Below are 23,251 nucleotides of genomic sequence, written 5' to 3'. Positions count from 1 at the left end.
TACTGCCACTGTTAGCAGGTGTTTCAATGAAAAGTGCACTATAATATTGAGCCAGTAAAATGAAAATGTGTTTTGTACCACAATGGAAACTTTTGAAAGACTAAAGTTCCCTTTAAAAATGAAGCTTTTTTTAATTGAAATAATATTGATTTATAGCACTGTATAAATTTCAGGTGTACGTCATTATATTTCGCCTTCTGTATACATAGACTACATCTTTTTCCTCACCAAGAGTCTAGTTTCCATCCATCACCATACAAATGTGCCCTTTACCCCTTCCACCCTCCCCCCACCCATTTCCCCTTTGGTAACCACCAATCTGTTCTTTGTATCTGTGTGTTTGTTTATTTATCTTCCACATAAGAGGGAAGTCATACAGTATTTGTCTTTCTCCATCTGACTTATTTTGCTTAGCATAATACCCTCAAGGTCCATCCATGTTGTCACAAACGGCAAGATTTCTTCTTTATTTGTGACTGAGTAGTATTCCCTTGTATATATATACACCACATCTTCTTTATCCCTTCATCTGTTGGTGGTCACTTAGGTTTTTTCCAAGTCTTGGCTATTGTGAGTAATGCTGCAGTGAACATAGAGGTGCATATATCTTTTTGAATTAGTGTTTTTGTGTTCTTTGGATAAATACCCAGAAGTGGAATAGCTAGATCATGTGCTAGTTCTGTTTTTAATTTTTTGAGGAATCTCTGTACTGTTTTCCATAGTGGCTATACCAGTTTACATCCCCACCAGCAGTGTACAAGGGTTCCCTTTTCTCCACATCCTCTCCAACACTTGTTGTTTCTTGTCTTTTAATAATAGCAATTTTGAGGGGCATGGTGATATCTTATTGTGGTTTTAATTTGCATTTCTCTAATAATTAGTGATGTTGAACATCTGTTCATGTGCCTGTTGGCCATCTGCATATCTACTTGGGAAAAATGTCTGTTCAGATCCTCTGCCCATTTTTTAAATCAGGTTGTTTGTTTTTTTGTGGTTGAGTTGTATGAGTTCTTTATGTATTTTGGATATTAACCCCTTATTGGATATATGATTTGCAAATATTTTCTCCTGGTTCATAGGTTGTCTTTTCCTTTTGTGGATGGTTTCCTTTGCTGTGCAGAGCTTTTTAGTTTGATATAGTCCCATTTGTTTATTTTTTCTTTTGTTTCCCTTGCCTGAGAACACATATTCCAAAAGATACTAAGACCAACGTCAAAGAGTGTACTATGTTTTCTTCTGGGAGTTTTCTGGTTTCAGGTATTACATTCAAGTGTTAATCCATTTTGAGTTAATTTTTGTGTTTGGTGTAACATAATGGTCTACTTTTCACTCTTTTGCATGTGGCTGTCCAGTTTTTCCAGCACTATTTATTCAAGAGACTTTTCTTGGCTCCTTTGTGGGAAATTAGCTGTCCATAGATATGTGGGTTTATTTCTGGGCTCCCAATTCTGTTTCATTGATCAGTGTATTGGTTTTTGTACCAGTACCATGCTGTTTTGATTACTGTAGATTTGTAGTATATTTTGAAATCGGAGTGTGATGCCTCCAGCTTTGTTATTTTTCTCAGGACTGCTTTAGCTCTTTGGGCTCTTTTGTTGTTCCACATAAGTTTTAGGATTCTTTGTTCTATTTCCATGAAAAATGTTATTGGGATTTTGATAGAGATTGCATTGAATCCGTAGATTGCTTTAGGTAATACGGACATTTTAACTATGTTATATTCTTCCTATCCATAAGCATGGAATATCTTCCCATTTCTTTGTGTTTTCTTTGATTTCTTTCAACAATATTTTATAGTTTTCAGTGTATGTCTTTTACCTCCTTGGTTAAGTTTATTCCTATGTATTTTATTCTTTTTGCTGTGATTGTAAATAGGATTGTATTCTTGATTTCTGTTTCTGCTAGTTCATTGTTAATGTATAAAAACACAACTGATTTTTGTATGTTGGTTTTGTAGCCTGCAACTTTACTATATTCGTTTATTATTTCATTGTTTTTTGGTAGATTCTTTAGAGTTTTCTATATATAAAATTATATTATCTGCACATAGTGACTGTATTACTTCTTTCCAGTTTGAATCCCTTCTATTTCTTTTTCTTGCCTAATTGCTATGGCTGGGACTTCCAATCCTTTGTTGAATAAGAGTGATGAAAGCAGGCATCCTTGTCTTATTCCCGTTCTTAGGGGATTAGCTTTCAGTTTTTACCATTGAATGTGATATTAACTGCAGGTTTGTCATATATGGCCTTTATTATGTTGGGGTATTTTCCTTCTATACCCATTTTATTCAGAGTTTTATGACAAATGGATAGTGAGTATTGTCAAATGCTTTCTCTGCATCTATTGAGATAATCCTGTGATTCTTATTCTTCATTTTGTTAATATGGTATATCTCATTGATTGATTTGCGAATGTTGAACCATCCCTGCATCCCTGGAATAAACCCCATTTGATCGTGGTGTATGATCCTTTTAATATATTGTTGTATTTGATTTGCTGACAGTTTGTTGAGGATTTCTGTATCTTTGTTTATCAGTGATATTAGCCTATAATTTTCTTATTTTGTGGTGTCCTTGTCAGGTTTTGATATCAGGGTAATGTTGATCTCGTAAAATGAGTTAGGAAGTGTCTCCTCCTCTTCGATTTTTTGGAAGAGTTTGAAAAGGATAGGATTAGATCTTCTTTGAATGTTTGGTAGAATTCACCAGAGAACCTGTCTGGTCGTGGATTTTTATTTTGGGGGAGGTTTTTGATTACTCTTTGAATCTCATTACAAGTATTTGGTCTATTCAGATTTTCGATTTCTTTTTGATTCAGTTTTAGAAGGTTGTGTGATTCTAGAAATTTATCCATTTCTTCTAGGTTATCCAATTTGTTGGTGCTTTTATAGTATTCTCTTATAATTCTTTGTATTTCTGTGGTATCTGTTGTAATTTCTCTTCTTTCATTGCTGACTTTATTTGAGCCTTACTTTTTTTTCATTAGTGAGTCTAGGTAAAAGTTTGTCAATTTTGTTTATCTTTTCAAAGAACCAGCTCTTAGTTTCATTGATCCTTTCTATTGTCTTTTTAATCTCTATTTTATTTATTTCCACTGTGATTTTTATTATTTCCTTTCTTATACTGATTTTGGACCTCATTGCTCTTTGTTTTCTAGTTCCTTTAGGTGTAACGTTCGGTTTTTTTATTTGAGATTTTTCTTGTTTCTTCACGTAGGCCTGTACTGCTATAAACTTACCCCGTAGAACTGCTTTTACTGCATCCCATAGATTTTGGTATGTTGTGTTCTCATTTTTATTTGTCTCCAGGTATTTTTTGATTTCTTCATTGATCCAATAGTTGTTCAGTAGCATGTTGTTTAGTTTCCAAATATTTGTGGCTTTTCAGTTTTCTTCATGTAGTTGGTTTCTAGTTTCATAGCATTGTGGTCAAAAAAAAATGCTTGATATGATTTCAGTTTTCTTAAATTTATTGACACTTGTTTTGTTTCCCGGCATATGGTCTATCTTTGAGAATATTCCATGTGTACTTGAGAAGAATATGTATTCTGCTTTTGGATAGAATGTTTATACATATCTATTAAGTTCCTCTGGTCTAATGTTTCATTTAAGGCTGATGTTTCCTTGTTGACTTTCTGTCTGAGTGGTCTATCCATTGAACTAAATGGGATATTAAAATCCCCTACTATTATTGTCTTGTTAGTTTCTCCCCTTAGGTCTGTTGATAATTGCTTTATATATTTTGGTGCTCCTATGTTAGGTGCATATATATTAATAAATGTTATTAATGGATTGTCTTGATGGATTGTCTCTTTTATCATTATACAGTATCCATATTTGTCTCTTGTTACCTTTCTGGGCTTGACGTCTATTTTGTCTGATATATATATGGCTATACACACTTTCTTTTGGTTGCCATTCACGTGGAGTATCATCTTCCGTCCCTTCACTTTGAGCCTATGTTTGTCTTTAGAACTGAGATGCTTCTCCTGGAGGCAGCATATTGTTGGATTTGTTTTTTAATCCATCCTCTGTCTTTTGATTAGTGAATTCAATCCATTTACATTTAGAGTGATTATTTATATTTGAGAACTTAATACTGCCAATTTATCTTTTGTTCTCTGGTTGCTCTGTGTTTCCATTGTTTCTTTTTCCTTATGTTTATGACTGCAATTTCAGTTCAGTGGTTTTTTGTGCTGTATTTCTCAGTTTCCTCTTTTTTTATGTTTTATGACTCTGTTCTGAATTTTTTGTGATTACCATGAGGTTTGTATAAAAGGTCTCATAGATGGGATAGTTCTTTTTTTGCTGATAGCCTCTTATCTCCATTTCGCTATGCAGGTTCCATCCTTTTCCTTTTCCCCTTCTATATTTTTGTTATCACAAATTATCTCTCTCCGTATGGAGAGGATTTTGTTACCAAATAGAAGTGGTGATATTTATTATTATTGCTTTCTTTCCCTTTAACCTTTATGTTATAATTGTTTTCTATCCTATTCTGATACAGATCTGCAGTTTTATAATTCTGTCTATCTATTTATCACCTTGTTCAAAACTTTGTATACCTTTGCCTTTTCATTTCAGGTAGGAGGGCTCCTTTCAACATTTCTTGTAAGGTAGGTCTAGTGGTGATGAACCTCCCTCAGCTTTTTTTTGTCTGGGAAAGCCTTTATTTCTCCTTCATATCTGAAGGATAACTTTGCTGGATAGAGTATTCTTGGCTGACGGTTTTTAGCTTTCAATATTTTGAATATCTCTTTCTACTCTCTCCTAACTTCTAGGGTTTCTGCTGAGAAATCTACTGATAGCCTAATGGGGATTCCCTTGTAGGTTATTTTCTTTTTCTGTCTGGCTACTTTTAATATTCTTTCTTTTTAATTGATTTTTGACAGTTTTATTATGATGTGTTTTGGATAAGGTCTTTTTGCATTGAGATAGTTGGGTATTCTATTATCTTCATGGATTTTTATATCCAGTACCTTCCCCATGTTTGGGAAGTTCTCAGCTGTTATTTCTGCTCCCTCTCTCTCTTCTCGTTCTGGAATACCCATTACCCTTATGTTGCCTTTCTAGTGGAGTCAGATAATTCCTGTAGAATTTCTACATTTTTTTTAAGTCTTAGTTCTCTCTCCTCTTCTACCTGTATCATTTCTAGGTTTCTATCATCAAGCTCACTAATTCTCTCTTCCATATGATCTCTATTTCCAATGCTTTCTAATGCATTTTTCATCTTATTTATTGAGTTCTTCAGCTCCAAAATTTCTGTTTGGTTCTTTTTAGAGTTTCAGTCTCTTTGGTAAAATATTCCTTCTGTTTATTGATTTTATTCCTGAGCTCATTGAACTGCATTTTTTTGTGTGGTTTTTTTTTTTTTTTTTTTTTTTTTTTTTTTGTAGCTCATTGAGTTTTTCCATGGCAGCTATTTTGCATTCTTTATCAATTAGATCACAATCCTCCATGACTTTGTGTTTGGCTTCTGGAGAATTGTTTTCTATATGTAGTGCCCTGGTACTGTGGCTTTTTGTGGTGCTTGCTGAGTTATTCCTCTACTGGCACATTGGTTGTAGCAAACACATTTTTTATTTAGGTATGGCTTTGTTTTGATTCAAACTTTTCAGCTGCTTGAAGATTAGAGGCCTTTCTTTCATTTTTCAGTAGGTGGCGCTATAGCACTTGTTTTTGGTTTCTCTTACCTGAACTTCCTCTGGCTGTATTTGAGAATCTACACATTCTACCCTCCACCACCTCTATTTGGGATGTTGCTGGTACTCTTGTCATTGCCATCTGCACTTCTAGGGGTCACTGATGCCTTGCTGTTGCTGGTGTCACTGCAGTTGCTGGCTTTGCTACCTGGGACATAGGGATAGCTGGTGCCTCAGCTGCATCCAGGATCACCTGCGTCAGAAGCTCTGCCACTGTGGTGGAGTGGGGGAAGAAGTCTGGTACATGGGGCACCATCTCAGCTGTTGCCTGTTACCTTGTGGTCATAGGCACCACTGCAGTTGGGATGTCAGAGTTCTGTGCACACCTCTGCTGCTACTACCAGGCTCTGCACTGAGACCAGGGGGGTGGGCTCATGGGCCTCCACGTCTGCTGTTGCTCCACTTGCCGTGGTTGCAAGCACCTCTGTGGCTAGCTGGCTGAGTCACTCGTGTGCCTCTGCTGCTGCCCACCAAGTTCCTTGCAGCTGGGGACAGGTGGCTCAGCCACTGCAGCCTGGATCCAGGATCCTGGGCTCCGCCTCTGCTGTTCTCCATTTAGCCTCCTCTGTGTGCTCCAGTTCACCCACCTTTGTATGTACTGATGTGTGGATCTTTCTGGCATCCTGGTGTGTTGCGCAATGCCTTTGTTGGGTTATGGATGTTTTATTCACTGTAGATTGAAGGAAAGAGACAAAATGATCCTCTCATGCTGCCATGATGATGACATCACCAAAAACGAGACTTTTTAATGCTATAAGTTTACAACTTCTTTCTCATAGTATTATCTTCATAATATTGTCTTCCACTGCTGTGTGTTGAAGGGATTCTCAGAAGGAGATCCTAAATACTTTATAATTGTAACTTTAAAGTGTTCACAGAAATATTACTTCATTTTATCACATCTAGAGCTTGTGCCAGATACACAGAAGGTATTTGAAAGTATTTCATGATTGAATTTTAAATCATCTTTAATTTAATTTTTTAAAAACTAAAAAGTGATTCAATTTTGTTTTGCAGTGATGGGCATGTTGGTAAAATTTATTCCAAATCCTCTTCCTTTCTGGATTATGTCAGAAAGTCTCTAAAGAAGCTTGGATTAGATGAGTCAAAGGTCAGTATATGATGACCCATTGTTTTTATCAAGAACAGAAGAACTCCTATGGGGTAATGAATTGAGATAATACAAAACTATTTGCCTTCTACTTTTCTCCCATTTGTAAAAAACATCTAAATTATATTGAAAGCAAACCTCCATTACCTTTACTCCCGTACACCTTTCCTGTCAGTGTGAGTAGTTTGCTGTCCAAAATCTCTCCAGAGAGATTCCCCCTTTAGGTTTATCCAGGTAAAAACCTGTCAATTTTCAAATCAAAATAGAGTTGAAAAGGAAGAGAACAGAACAAATGGGAATTTTAAGTAAAGGAAGAAAAAATGGTTTTAATTTTGAACTGCGTTTATTTAAAGATTGTATAGCAAATTAAAACTAAAAATCTTGAATTCAAAAAGCCTTTGAATGGGAGAATCCTGGAAAGTGGCAAATCATAGGAGGTCCAAGCTATAATTGAGACCATATTGTTGAAAACAAAAAGGTAAGCTGATTGACTAGTAATAATAAATCTTCTAACCCTGAGGGAAAAAATAAACTTCCAACATGATTCAAATGAGTTGTTAACTGAAATATTAAGTTGAACTTGGATCACTCTGATATTTTGAATTGATTATAAATTGAAATAAAGAATAAAATAGATGGTTAAAGGAATAAAATGTATTTCTTGAAAGAGAAAACTTACACAGATACGGTTCAGTTATATCAAAGCTAAAGAGTATTATTATTTATTGTAGCAATTATCCATTTTCTTCGGAGTTGCTTTATTACTTAAAGCAGTTAAACTGGTACTAATCCAATTTGCTCCCCTGTGTCATGGCCATTAAAAAAGTACTCCTGGGGCCAGCCCCGTGGCACAGTGGTGGTTGGGTTTGGTGTGCTCCACTTCGGCAGCCGGGTGTCATGGGTTCGGATCCCCAGTGCGGACTACACCACTCGTCAGTCATGCTGAGGTGGCAACCCACGTAAAAATAGAGGAAAATTGGCACAGATGTTAACTCAGGGATAATCTTCATCAAACAAAAGAAAGAGGAAGATTGGCAACAGATGTTAGCTCGGGGGCAAATCTTCCTCACCAAAAAAAAAAAAAATTATTCTTGACTCATATGATTTAAGAAAGATTAAATGAGGTACTATATGTAAAACGCTGAACACAATGTTTGTACATAGTAAATGCTAACTAAATAGTATTGATTTTTAATATTCTGATCTTTGTAAATTTACTACTTGTAATAACACAATTGATATGACACCTATATATTTTTTTATTTAGTCACCAAAACAAAGATCCTTCTAGTCTTGCATAAATGAATAAGAATAGACACTGTTGGGGTCGGCCCAGTAGCATAGCGGTTAAGTTCATGTGCTCTGCTTCGGTGGCCCAGAGTTCACAGGTTCAGATCCCGGGCGTGGACCCACGCACCACTTATCAAGCCATGCTGTGACAGGCATCCCACATATAAAGTAGAGGAAGATGGATATAGATGTTAGCCCTGGGTCAATCTTTCTCAGCAAAAAGAGGAGGATTGGCAACAGATGTTAGCTCAGGGCTAATCTTCCTCACTGTTATCCTAGTTATTTTATTTCTGGATTTTTTTTTTTTAATTTTTAATCAGACTGTTCTTCCTTCCAATTCGTCTTACTTAGTACATATGTTTATTGCATGTCTCAATTTCACATCTTGCATTTTATATCAGGAACACAAACCTAAGCATTATTTTCATGAATAAAGAGCTGAGTTTTTACTTAAACTAAAAATGTGTTGTTCTTTGCCAAAAACCAAATAGGAAAAATCCAGAAAGAATGTTACTGATCCTTCCTGATGGCTTTCTCTTCCCAAGTTTGTCTTTAATAATAACCATAGTAAATGTTCCTTAGTATGCTTATTATGTTACTGATAAGAATGTTAATAGCTAATATTTACTAATCACTTACTATGTGATAGTTATACTAAGGACATCACAACATTATCTCATTTACTTTTCACAAAAACACCCAGGGTAGATACTGTTATTATTCCCAGGGTAGTGATCTAGAAAGATAGGCTCAGAGAAAGGCTGGTCATTTTTCCAGGGTCAAAGAGCTAGCAAGTGGGAGCTGAAACTTGAAACACAGATTCAACTAACATCAAAACCTCAACTGTTCACCACCACTATACTGAGAAGTGAAATTTAAAACAAAAGAAAAAAAGACTAATGTAGATAAGTATCACCATGTAAAATCAGTCTTAAATGATTCCCTTTATTAGTGAATAAAGACAGTAATAGTACCGCACTGATTTTCTCATAATACTGTTAAAGCTCATTAAAAACAAATATGTCAAATAAAATGGGTTATAAAAAGAAAAGGAACAAAAAGCCCAAGCTGGAAGACAGTGTGGGGGGAAGGTACCAAAAAACATAATAAAGGTGTTTAAGAAGATGTGCTGGTGAGAGAAAGCAAATAGATGAGTGTATGTTTTCTTAGGGTTTTTTGCTTGTTTATTTTAATGTTAAGCAAGAGGAATGAGAGAGTTGTGTCTCCCTGGCCAGAGTGGTTGGAAATAAGATAAGTTATTAAAACCAAACTTATATTTCTTATCCAATACAAAATTCTATCACTGTTCTCCCACATCATGAAGTATCAGTGCTAAAATGACAGTTTTGACCACAAGCACAAGAAAAAGAGATTTGTGTATAGTTTTATTTTAAAAATGAAATCAATTTTCACATGAGATTCTAACTACTGAAAAGTATCAAAACCGTTGAAATTTAAAATATTAGATATACCAAAATATTTAAAAGATCTTTGACTAAATTCATAATCATTTATTAACAGACTTTTATATATAATTGAAAGTGTGGTGAATGCATTGATGTGTTTCTCATCTTTTAAAGCACATCTCTTCATATTCAAAACTATGTAAGCAAGTGAAGTGCCTAGAAAATCTTCTGATATGCTCTGGATGCACTCTTTATTTGCAAGAAATCATGTTAAATGTACAGAAGTAAACGGAGGACATTCCCAGACATATCATCATTCCAAAGGAGGCCAGAGCTGCGTGTGCTGGATGTAGAAGTGGCTCATACACAGCTTCAAAGATTAATCCATGAGTCCTACAGTCAGTTGTGAAAGACAGCACTGGATATTTTATCTTAGAGCAGAATTTCTCCAACTCAGCACTACTGACATTTGCATAATTCTGGTTGTAAGGGTCTGTCCTGTGCATTGTAGGATGTTTAGCAGCATCCCTGGCTTCTAGATGTCAGCAGTAGCACCCTAGTGGTGACAATCAAAAAAATTAAATTAAAAAAAAAAAGTCTCCAGACATTTCCAAAAATGCCATGGGGGACAAAATCACCCCCATTTGAGATCCACTGTCTTTGAACATTGGTCATCTTAGTGATTCTATTTGCAAGCATCTAATATTCACCTTATAAACCCCACATTTTTTTTAAAAATCCCATATTACACCAAGAAGCATGGAGAGGGGAAAAGAGGAAGAAGCAGTGATTCTGTTGTTACATTTTGAAGACTTTTTGTTCAAAATTATCTCCTCCTTGGTCTTTGATTTTGTATAGCTCTAACCCCTTAAAGGTGATATTGTTTCAGCCCTGCGTAGAATACAGGTCTGTTTAAGAAGAGTGTTTAGATTCCACAGTAAAGTTAAGCCTAACTCTATAGCACTGAAAACAATAAATTGTGGCAGAACATCAACTACCTTATATCAGCAAGTGTACTGTTTGTAATCGAGTGAAATGTTACAGGAAAATTCTTGTAAGGTTCAAGTATTTCTTTGTAAAACATTTTAATAGAACTTTAGAATAGTCTAAAATAACAAAATTGTAGTGATTAGCTTTACCTAGACCTAAAAAAGATTAGGTATTCTCAAACCTTATTTTCTGTCCCAAACTTTGGTATCTCACCAGATTTCAGAAAACCTCCAAAATTGTCTTTAAGGTCTCATGTTTTCTTCATGGTTCACAGCGTTTTATCCTCTTTTGTATTACTTTTCATTCTTTCTCCTTCCCCATGCATATACTGCACGCACAGGAATGCATGAATATGCACACACACACATCCATAGGATTCTAAAAGCGTCAGAAATGGTATTGTTTCATAGTCAAAGAATGAGCTGGAGTATTTGTCCATAAGAAGAGGAAAGGAGCTTATGTTCTAGAGCTTGCTTGTATGTGTGTGTGTCTGTGTGTGTGTGTGTTATATAATGAATACTCAAACAAATGAAGTTAATTTCAGATATAGAGAAGTGAAATAAAAGCAATACAACTGGTGATTTAAGAGGGGGTGGTGTACTGTTGAATGGACAAAATTGAAAACCACTAAGCTAGAACTCTACTTAGTCGAAGTAGTTAGAGGATAATTCAGAAAAATATCCTAAGATATTTTCTCAAAAGCAAAACTTTTGAAATCAAAATCATTTAGTTATTCTTCAGCAAACATTTATTTTGAAGAATCACCCATGTGCCAAGAACAGCGTTAACTCTGGAGCTACGAAGATAATTAGGACATAACCATGAAAAAAGAAAACGAGTAATTATAGCGTGAATTTACACCAGCAGACACATACATAAACTATGGTGGCGTCACAGGGAAAGGAGTGACTCACTCTGCCTGTGAAGATCTCACCAAGGACCTTAGCTTGGTCTTAAAGGATGCATTGAGTAAACAAGGTGAGAGGATAGGCAGCAAGGAATTCATTTCAGATGTGTGGGGGGAATAGCTTGTGCAAAACCACAGAGATGTAAGAAACATGATTCTGGACTCAGCATTGCTGCAGCATAAAGCAAGTAGGGGAGGCAGTGGTGAGAGATGAGGCTCAAGGAGTGGGCACATGTGGAGAGGCCAAGTAAACTGATCTTTGGACATTAAATCAGAAATTAATCGGGACTAATTATACTCAACCGGGTGGTTTAAATACAGGCGGGAGGGCAGGAATCGTTCCACAAGATGGCCAACAGCAAATGTAAGGAGCTCATAAACTCTTCTGTGTGGTAATGTGTCCGTAAATGGCCTAGACTGAATGAGTCCCTCTGACCCTAAAGAAACAGCAAATTCCTGATACAGATTAAATATATAGAAAACCTGTTATCTTTGATGATATGAGAAAAACATGTGCGTTATTCCCATAAATAAGTTCCTGCTGCTTTTTGCAACCACCATGATAATAATTGATTAACAGGAGAATCATTAGTGGATGTTAAAACCATTGGGTAAAAGGGGCCCGCCCAGTGGCGCAAGCAGTTAAGTGTGTGTGCTCCGCTGCGGCGGCCTGGGGTTCACCAGTTCGGATCCTGGCCCAGACTGACACACTGCTTGTAGAGCCATGCTGTGGCAGCGTCCCATATAAAGTAGAGGAAGATGGGCACGGATGTTAGCTCAGGGCCAATCTTCCTCAGCAAAAAGAGGAGGATTGGCATCAGATGTTAGCTCAGTGCCGATCTTTCTCACAAAAAAAAAAAAAAATTGGGTAAAAGACTTTTGGGGACCAAGATATTTACACAGTCTCAAAGTACCTCCCACAGATTATTTATTAATTTCAACACCCATACCAAGTGATCAAAGTTAGCATCACTGGGCCTGTCCAGTGGCATAGTGCTTAAGTTCGCACACTCTACTTCGGCAGCCCTGAGGTTCGCAGGTTCGGATCCCGGGCGCGGCCCTGTGTACCACTCATCAAGCCATGCTGTGGCAGCATCCCACGTACAAAATGAAGGAAGATGGGCACGGACGTTAGCTCAGAGCTAATCTTCCTCAGGAAACAAGGAAGATTGGTAATGGATGTTAGCTCAGGGCCAATCTTCCTCACCAAAAAAAAAAAAAAAGCATCACCAATAATGAAACAAGCTGACATCATCTGCCTCTGTCTTTTATAGCATTTTTTTTTTAACACATACAACCCAGGATGGGACATTGCATTTAGTTGTTCTGTCTCTGGTTGCATTTAATCTGGAACAGTTCTTCATCTCTTCTTTGTCTTTCATGACATTGACATATTTTGAAAAGCCTAGTTGTCTCAGTGTTGCCTCATGAACAGATTAAATTTATGCATTTTTGGCAGGAATATTACATAAGGGATTTTGTGCCCTTCCCTATGCATCTAGATATCCAAGCCCCATCTTGTCAAATTACATCATTAAAGAACTATATTCCCCTATTTATACCCATGTACCTGCAGTAGTTTATCCCTGTAGGGATGCATTATCAGAACTGTGATTAAGTGGTTTGCTTTTATCAAGCTCTTAAGAAGGAAGGAATATTTGATTGCAAAAAATGAAGACTTACTCAGATTTTTTTAATAATTGGTGGGAGGTTATTCCAGGAAGACATATATTTATAAGAAAGACTGAAATCTCTCAGTTTCACAAAAATCCAGAAAGAGATGTACAGCCTGGTCTCATCAGAATGTAGTTTGTTAGTGGGAGCAGGATTCAGAACAGCCATAGTGACTGAGTTAAAGCAGCCATAGTGACTGAGTTATTGTCACTTTTGAGCAATACATGTTTTTTAATCCTTCCCCATTATAGTGATTCAGCTCCTGTGCTACCAACTATTTCACTCTCTGTCTTAGGTGATTTTTCTCTCCAGATTTTAGCTTATTGATAGGTTGTTTATTCATGACTCTGCTTTCCCCGTCCAACAAACTTTGTACATCCCTTTCAGTCCCGTACCCTCCCCCCAGAAAAAGATCTAGTTGATTCATTTGATCTTTCGTACCTATTTGGATAGACTTTTTATTCCATACCACTTCATCAGCAGGGCCACCACCTAGGGTTGCCCAATTTTTGCTGTGCACAAAGGCATCTGGCTGAGGGCACAAGTAGGACTAAAATTCCAGCCGATGTTCCACTTAAGACAAGTGCCTTGGCCCCGGAAGGAAGGTGGGGAAGTCTATTTCTGATTCTCACAAAGACACCATATCAGCTAGCAGCAGGCCTGTCATAACTCACAAATACTCTAAATCCAATAAAGTGAGAGAGGTAGAAGAGAGGAAACGTGGGTACATGTGGCGAGACCTGTGCATAAGTTGCCGCCTGTGACCTTTTCTGCAAGCAATGGTTGGACGAGAACACAAAAATGGGGCTTAGGGTTTTGAGGCATTCTGAGTCTTAATGTATTTGGTATGAGGATATTTCTGGACATTCAATAAAGATAAGTGTTTTTATGTTATCTGGATTCTGTTATATAACAGTCTATATAATTTCTGGTCAATTTTTCGTGATAGGATGATCTCCAAAGAACATTCACCTTATTTCTTTTTTGTCTTAGCTCTCAGGAGGCTCAAAGTTCAATTTATGCTTTATTTCAGCAACTGTCCTTAGCTAGGTTATTTTGGTATCATGATCTTCTCCCTTGAATTATATACCCTTGAGAGTTTATCCTTTCTTTAATGGTTCTACTATTGATATATTTTTATGCTTCGTATTATAAACCACCTCAAATTCTTCTTGAAAATAACCATGTTATTAATAATAAAGTTTTCTGTAAATTGTCATTGTATAGATTTGGAGCAATTAAATTTGGAATAAAAAACAAGAATTAATTTATACTTCTTTCAAATTCTGATCAAAAACGATATATCAAAATTACATGCAAAGACCAAGCCTAATAACATTTTAATGCCAAATGCACAGAAAATAAGAGAATACTTTAGAGGCCAGCCCAGTGGCATAGTGGTTAAGTTCACATGCTCCACTTCGGTGGCCCGGGGTTTGCAGGTTTGGACCCTGGGCGCGGATCTACACATGGCTCATCAAGTCATGCTGTGGCAGCGTACCACATACAAAATAGAGGAAGATTAGTACAAATGTTAGCTCAGGGACAGTCTTCCTCAAGCAAAAAACAGGAAGATTGGCAACAGATGTTAGCTCAGGCCCAGTCTTCCTCCCCAAAAAAAAAAGAATATTTTATTAAGCAATAGAACATTCTCATGTAATATGTCTACTTCTATATAAGAGTAGATTATGTTGCCTATAAAAATTATCTATATTCTCCCAGCTAACCACAGAAGCGTTAGATACAGAAATGTCTCCCTGGCAACCAGTAGCTCTAGGGAGTAGTAGAAGATATAGTCATTGAAACTAGAGGAAATAGGAAAATACGTTACACCTTTTATTTATTTTTTTATTTGTTTAAGGAAGAAGGAGAGCTACTTGATTATTTTATTGATACCGCTGTTAATATAGGAAAAAACATTAATTTAAACATTTATTTTAGATTATTAGAATTACTGAAGTGTACAAAATCTGCAAATGACTTATTAAAATAAAAAATTTGTAACAATTATGATGTAAAGAGATGTATCAATATATATCAGATGTATCAATTATGATGTATCAATAATCATTTTTTGAATGAATATGAACTGAATTTAATATTTTATATGTAGATTATGCTGTTCAGATAGTAGCCAGTTCAAATTTTATTTCCATTAGCTAGTTATTGAACATGTATACATTAGAAAATATGGCGAGAACTTGGTGCATTACATTTTTCTTTCTTTCTTTTTAAGAAAACTTCTATCTTATTGCCCTACATGTCATGCTTAGTAAGATTAGTTACATACATAATTACATCACTTCTAAAAGTAAGAAACCTACTGAGTCATCTTTGCACTGTGTGCTCCAGAAGATTCTCAATGATACTAATCTTTTGAGTAATCACATAGATAACTTCCTCTGTCAGCCTAAGACTGTCGGGCCCACTTCAGCCTTCTTGTCACTGGCTTCGTCTTCCCCAGCTCCCTAGTCAAGATCAGCTAATGGGCCTCACCTCTGCATCCACCGACTCTAGGTCTTGAGCCAATCACGACCTAGCCAAGGGTATATCAGCAGCCTCAGTCCCACCATCTAGCAGTGAGAATTAAGTCAATTGCTAACCCATCTTCTGATCACATAGGATGTGGGAAGGATCTCTGAACAACTGTGTATCTCTCATCCATTAATCCAACCCATTCCCTGTGAAGTTGAAGTATGGTCCACCTTTGCATATCTGGGCCCCCTTATATTGATCTATAAAAAGAGAATTTTAATACATAAATAAATAGAGGAGAAGAGACAAGTCTCCCATGGAAAAGAATTCCAGATAATTTATTTAAATACTCTACCCTCAAGGAGATGGAGCATAACTGCCCTCTCCTTAAGTGTGGGCCACACATAGTGACCTTCTTCCAAAGTGTACAGTATGGAAAGGGGGAAACTTTACATTGAAGAAACCTGGCATACACTGTCTCAGCCAGGTAATCAAGTTCAACATCAACAATGAGAAATCATATTGATAGTATGTACCCTTGATTTGATATGAGGAACATGGCACTTTACTTTTGTGGTCTTCCTGTCAAAAACCCATAGGAAACCAGTCTAATTATGAGGAAAACATCTGGCAAATCCCAGTGAAGGAACATTCTACAAAATGCCTGACCAGTACTCCTCAAAATTGTCAAGGTCATCAGAAACAAGGCAAGTCTGAGAAACTGTCAAAATCAATAGAACTAAATGCAATGTGGTATCCTGGACAGGATCCTGGAACTAAAAACAAGTATTAGGTAAAAACTAAGGAAATCTAATAAAATATGGACTCTAGCTAATAATTATCAATATTTGTTCATTAATTATAATAAATAACCATATTGTAAGGTGTTAATAATAGGGGAAGCTGAATATAGGCTATGTGGAAACTATCTTCAAATTTTCTGTAAATCTAAAACTATTCTAAAATATAAGTTCATTTTTAAAAAACAATATGAGAAAAGCTAATGTTTATTGAACTTTAGCTTTGTGCCAGACGTTGTGCTAAAAGCTTTGTATAGATTATCTCACTGAATACTAAGGATGCCCTTATGAAATGAGTGCTGTTATCCTCATTTTATAGGTGAGGAAATTGAGACGTAGATTAAGTGGATTTCTTTTTTTTTTTTTTTTTTTTTTTTGTATAATTTTATTTATTTATTTATTTTCCCCCAAAGCCCCAGTAGATAGTTGTATATCATAGCTGCACATCCCTCCAGTTGCTGTACGTGGGACGCGGCCTCAGCATGGCCGGAGAAGCGGCGCGCCGGTGCGCGCCCGGGATCCGAACCCGGGCCGCCAGCAGTGGAGCGCGTGCACTCAACCGCTAAGCCACAGGGTCGGCCCTGAAGTGGATTTCTTAATGCCAAAATCTAGGAAGTTGAGGAAGAAGGATTCCAATCCAGACTGTCCAGACTGCTCTTTTTTGTCATATTTATATGACTTATTAACAGACATTGAGCACAAGAAGAATGCTTGTTTAGCATTTTTCCAAAACACAGTCATCAGATAAATAAGCCTATGAGGAAGAATACACAGAAAATTTGTGCTTGCCACCAGACAAAATAAATGTACTTCTAAAGTAGATTGAAGAATTGAGGTTTGGAATAAAGGCAGAAGAAATTCAAGGATTAATGAATCGTATTGAAGTGTTAAAGAAGATGTTTACATCCAGAACTTTGACTCGAAACTTTTGCAGACAGGATGAAGTTGGTCAAACGTTAGAAATGTGTTGAGGGCCCACCCCATGGCGTAGCGGTTAAGTGCGCGCGCTCCACTGCTGGTGGACTGGGTTCAGACCCCGGGCGTGCACCGAAGCACCACTTGTCAGGCCATGCTGTGGCGGTGTCCCATATAAAGTAGAGGAAGATGGGCACAGATGTTAGCCCAGGGCCAGTCTTCCTCAGCAAGAAGGAGGAGGATTGGCATGGATATTAGCTCAGAGCTGATCTTCCTCACAAAAAAAAAAAAAAAGAAATGTGTTGAATAGTAAGACATATAGTATCTAACAGAGACTATATTGGAGTTAAAATAACTGTCTAAAAATTATAAGAAAAGTGAGGAAAAAAATCTAAAATACCTAAACGTGACTGCTCATTTCCCGACTTTCACCCTCATTTCTCTTTTGGACTGGATATCTCCCTAAACCCAAACCACAACCCACTGACCTAGGGCCCTATTACACAGCTTAACTCGTATTAATCCCTTTTTCTGGAGTCTAGGGGATGGGCTGCAGGGAGCAATGGAATTCATGACCAGTACTCCCAGCTGCCATTTAATGTACATTTCAACCTGTAAGTTTCCATGTATGTCCTTGCCTAAGTATGACCTACACCAGGCAATGCCTCGATTCTGATGCCTGCCTTTATCCCCAGGATGTTGGCCCTACCTAGGCCCTCACTGGCTTTAACACTCAATAATGTCATGCCTAAAATGAGACCATGAATATATGTATGTTACAGATTGATGTTAGGATTAAATGAGATAGTGTCTTCATTTTAAAATTTCTATATAATCTCTGTGATCTAATCTGATGAGATTGATAGTTGAGCATCTGATTGAAAAAGTTGATTAAAGCATGAAATAATACCTTAAACACTGCATTTTTAACTTAAAAACATACTTAGTATACTTGATTCACCAAACTTTTGGTGTAAGAACAAGGCCATTTGTTTTGTTTTTTGCACACAGGTTTGCATATAGTTTCACTACTTGGAGTTCTCCCTTAGCTTTTTTGCATCATCTCTACAGTGTCCAGCTTTGGTTCACTTAAAGTAAAGCAGTAGACATCCATTTTTTTAGATAGAGTTAAGATGATGTTCTCACCTTTTCTCGTCAGAATCATACAAAAGCAACAAATAGAATAAGAAACAGAAACACAAACTAACTTCTTTGACAAAATCAGAACGCATTTGACATCTCAAACCATGTGTATTATGAAGTACAATGAAGATAAGGAGTGATACAGAAAGATGCCAAGAGAAGATGCCCGGGGTTACAGATCACCAGCAAAAGCAACCGAACACAGTTCTCAAAAGTGGCATATCCTGAGGAGCAAAATCAACAATTCCTAGTTTGGAACAAATGCAACTGATGACCAGGGTGGTGCTTCTCGGTGTGGCACAAAAGAGAAACAGAATATTGGAGAACTCAAGGAATCACTTTGAAAAGCCATCTTTGTAGGAAGCAGTATGCTAGTGAAGCAGGATCAAAAAAAACAGTATGAGTTCTGAGTTAGTCCTGCAGCTGTTGATCCCAGAGGGCAGGAGAGAAGTAAAGACTAAAGGCTATAATTCAAATACACACACAATTTTGTGAAATGAGAATTTTTGCTGGCTTGAAGTGCAGGCCCGAATCCAGTCCAATATACTCTACTGCAAAAATTTGGTTCAAGAGGTACTCATAAGATTCGAAGATGGACAACATTTTAAAAAGGCTTGGGACGGGGGGCGGTAATCTGCACTTGCTTTGTACCAAGGGAGGGATCTTTTCCAGAAGGCTACACTAGAAACTGAGTGAGACAAAGCCTTACATTTCACTGTTACCCTTTTGTCCTTTCAAATTCAAAAGAAATTTAATGCCATAAGAAAAAGAATAGGGGCTTTGAAAAAAATAATAAATTCATTTGGACATTTGCAAAGATATCTAAGTCCTTTAAGATTTTTGACTATTTAGATCTATTCAGTTGTTTTGACTGCATCTAAATTGACAGCAATTTCTTCTGGTGACTTTCCTTTATCAAGCCTTTCACAAAGGCATTCAGCTTACAGAAACATTTCCTTTTGCATTCGTATTTCATTGATTATAGAATATTTACTTACCTTATATCATTACAATAATATGCTAGTCGGCATAACAAGTTTAGAAACAAATACAATTGACTTAGTAAGCATAAAGCTCAACTGGTGAGAACAGAAACATGGAAGTGATCTAGAAAGGGGCCTGCTAATCACAAGAGTTCAGTGTCCTATGGATATCATATGTTTTAGAGAAAAAACAGTAATGCTTGTTGATGGATTTGTTAGGTGGTTGTTAGAGGAAATTACCTTAAATATGAATATATGTTATTATTGTGTTCCTGCTGCCTTTGAATTATTCTCTAGGATATGTAGTTTTCAATATATTGCTTTAAATCTTAATTTTATTCAAAAATATTTATTGAGCCCCTACAATGTACCACAGGCATAGAAACCAGTGAAAGTAAATATTTCATCACTACTTGTTGAAATTAAACAATGTTAAAAGGATGTTATTGGTGATTTTGTTTTTGATATGTTGAATAACCTGTATCAGTGCAAAAGATTTAAATGAAAGAATTTAGAGTTATATTGACTTGCTTCATGAATATCCTTAGAACTCTTCAGACGCCTAAGGTTGTTTTAAATTGTTATGTTTATTTTACTTTAGAGTATGTTTGATAAGGAAAAAAAATTTTTTTAACTATTGCTAAATTTATTGTTGTTGTTTTTATCTTGAAGCTGCCAGAAGAAATTATAATGGACTACTACGAGAAGTATAAGCCTAGAATGAATGAACTGGAAGCTTTTAATATGGTAAATCTCAGAATTAATCATATTAAATTGGATATGTTGCTAGACTTGAATAGGGTCCTATTAAATTTTGTTATGGAGCTAACCAATCTATGTTGTTTTTCTCTTACTATAGAAAAACCATTTTGAATCATTTCCTATTTCAGAACTATATTAGGTGCCAGTAATGTAATAAAGAGAACATATGGTAGACTTCTCTTAAAGTATATTATAAATGCACAGAAGAAGTTTCAGAGTTCTTTGAACACATATTGGTCTCAATGCAGTTATTTCACAAGAATTCCTTTTATTGATTTCATTCTTAGTACCCCTTTAAAAGCTTTCTATCCCATATGTATGATTGCCTTTGGATTCTACCTCAAAGTGACTCAAAGGGCATTCTTTTCCTATTGTTTTTGGAGAAAAACGTTTGATCTCTGCAGTATTCATTTTCTGAAGATGTACACTGGGTACTGGAGATTTGGCCTTATATAAATATCTGTAAATACATTGTCATACACATAAGTGTTAAGCTAGTTTTTTGGTTTTTTTGTTTGTTTGTTTAGTACCACTATCCTATCTTGAATTCTTTCTTTTAGTTGAAAGTTGTTCTGGCTCCTTGTATAGAGACATTGATTCTTCTGGATCGACTTTGCTACCTGAAAGAGCAGGTAAATTATGTTAGTTTTAAATGCGTAATAAGTATCTTTATTAAATCCAGTAATGTGGATCCACCTATATCTGGGATAAGTTTCTTTCACATAAAACTAGTAAGATAATTTTTCTCATATTTTTTAAGTTTAGATAGTCATTCCGTCTCTTTTTAAACATAAACATATGTACAACAGATGTTTTCAGCAAAGCTGCTATAATAAAGTTTACATTGTTTTAATTGTATGGTAATTATTATACAGTAGGCAGTGAACACAAACCATCATATGTGACATATTGTATAGCTAAAATTAATAAAGGCCAGACATAAAAGATATCGTATATGTTTCATTTTGTAAGAAATTTGCCTTTTAATTCACTTTTGGACTTTTGGACATATGCACTCTGCAATATAGAAACTTCTTTCTGATCAATTGAAATTGCTTCTATTTTTTCACAATCTTATTTGTTTTATCGATGTTGAATGACCAAAAAGAATGGTCTTTTGGGTTATCTTTAGGGGAAATGGTTTTTGCAGATTCTGTTCTGAGCTGTGATCAAAATAAAGTTTTGTGAACTGTTTAAATTAAACCCATTTGTGGATTCAGCTTTATGTTTCCACTATAAACCCTTTATTTTTAACAGTTCTGTTTTATCATATGGGGAGCATTACTTTCTTCTTTTCAACGGTCTACTTGGAAGAAGTGGATTTTAATAAATGTTTGCTTTTCTTCTAATTTGTATTTTTATGGAGAAAGGCAATTTTTAAATATTTAGATAATGATGTCCTTTCCTAAACTACCAAAATCACTGAACTCAAAATCACTGAAAAGCTTTGGTTCCCAAATTGGCAGGTGACAGAATCAGGCCTATTTTACTAGGTACTCATCATTTCCCTTTTCAAACAATTTCCATTGACCTAAATAAAACAATATGCACAAAAATTAATAGCTTCGTAGTGAAGTGATAGAAATCATATCGATGCTATTTTATTAATATTTTATTATTATAAAAGTAATACATATTTATGTTAGAAAAGTTAAAATGAAGAATATAAAAAAGAAAATGAAAAGCAATGATAATCCCACCTTTCAGCATTAACTATTAAATTTTTGTTTTCTAGTGCTTCTCTCTAATATATGTATGTTGCACGTATATGTATATGCACATTTTTTATACTTTAATTAAAGTTGGAGTCAAATTATAAATGCAGTTTTGCATCTAACTGTTTTCATTTATTATTTTATTTAGAATTTTCCGATCTTATTAAATATACTGCAGAAGCTGAGTAATGTTTCATCCTATAATAATTTATTTAAGTAATACCTGATTGTTATTGGCCACTTCCGGTTTTTCACAATCACAGCAAAGAGTAACCTTGTAGTTCACTCTCTATGTACATCTTAATTATTTCCTCAGCATAAATTCCTGAAGGTGAAATTGTAAATGTTAATTTTATTCACCAAAACTAGTTTTCTTTTATATAGTTTGTTTTTTATGTAGTTTTTGTATTATAGTATATAGTCTGACTGATCTCTCATTTTTATCTTCAACAAATGGTTATATATCTAAATCACTTATCAATTTGCAGGAAGATATTGCATGGTCTGCGCTTGTAAAGTTGTTTGATCCTGTGAAATCTCCCAGATGTTATGCTGTTATTGCTCTGAAGAAGCAGCAATGATTTCAATTGAAGCAAAGTATTAGATGTGTCTGTTTGTGGAATCTATTGCTAATTTTGCTTTTTTTATGTCATATTATGTAAATATTTGAAAAACATTGCTGTATGTTTTAAATAATAAAATAATAGCTAACGATAGAATGCCATAATCCATTTTTCCATTGTCAAACCATACATTAATAAAATAAGAACTCGTGAAAATATTATAAAAGGATTGACCTACATTCCTGAGTTAGTATGTCAAAAGGACTTTGAAATCTGAGCTTTGTTTCCTGTTCAATATTTGAGACCCTTAATATTTGCTACATATTATATTTTGACTTTTATTGACTTAAAAGCAGATGAAAGGTATAGATGTAGGTATAGTAAAATTAGTTGAAGATCATTTGTACTTTCCTCCTCATTTTGGAAGGATTTTCCATGTTATCAGGAGGGAAAATCCACATTTAAAGGAAAGAAATACCCAGGAGCCAGGCCAGCCATAAAAAGTGCCTAATATAAAGCATATTTTTCACTGGGTTTTAATCTAAGTTAGATGAGGAAATATTCTGTACCCTTAAAGGAATGTGTATCTTATAAGATAAGATTATATATTCTTATATTCGCTATAAGAATTCTCAAGGCTATTTATCTTACTAAAATAAAGGGATGGCTTGGCACTTAATGGAATTACCTTGTGCTCTATAAAAAGCCCATCTGAGTAAAGCAAGAGTCAGTGAGAGAAGGCCAGCACTCTGCTCAGTGTGGTACAGGTTCCTTTCAGTAGCAGAAAACTTGAGGTTTCTAATACACACAGAAGAGA

At 35.6% G+C, this 23,251-nt stretch overlaps 1 protein-coding gene across 1 annotated transcript in view; it reads left to right on the top strand.

Moving 5' to 3' along the window:
- Positions 1-23,024, top strand: part of METTL25 (methyltransferase like 25) — a 103,654-nt gene extending 80,630 nt beyond the window's left edge. Inside the window, exons 9-12 of the mRNA XM_058568711.1 lie at positions 6,718-6,811; positions 20,067-20,141; positions 20,717-20,788; positions 22,360-23,024. Coding sequence (XP_058424694.1) covers positions 6,718-6,811; positions 20,067-20,141; positions 20,717-20,788; positions 22,360-22,452 — 334 coding nt within the window. The 3' untranslated portion in view covers positions 22,453-23,024. The remainder of the gene's footprint in view (positions 1-6,717; positions 6,812-20,066; positions 20,142-20,716; positions 20,789-22,359) is intronic.
- Positions 23,025-23,251: the final 227 nt, after the last annotated feature.

The sequence above is a fragment of the Diceros bicornis genome, chromosome 25 (genome assembly GCF_020826845.1).
Source record: "Diceros bicornis minor isolate mBicDic1 chromosome 25, mDicBic1.mat.cur, whole genome shotgun sequence".
NCBI classification, from domain to species: domain Eukaryota; kingdom Metazoa; phylum Chordata; class Mammalia; order Perissodactyla; family Rhinocerotidae; genus Diceros; species Diceros bicornis.
Note: the sequence above shows the minus strand (reverse complement) of the source record. Positions and strands in the feature narration are given on the sequence as shown.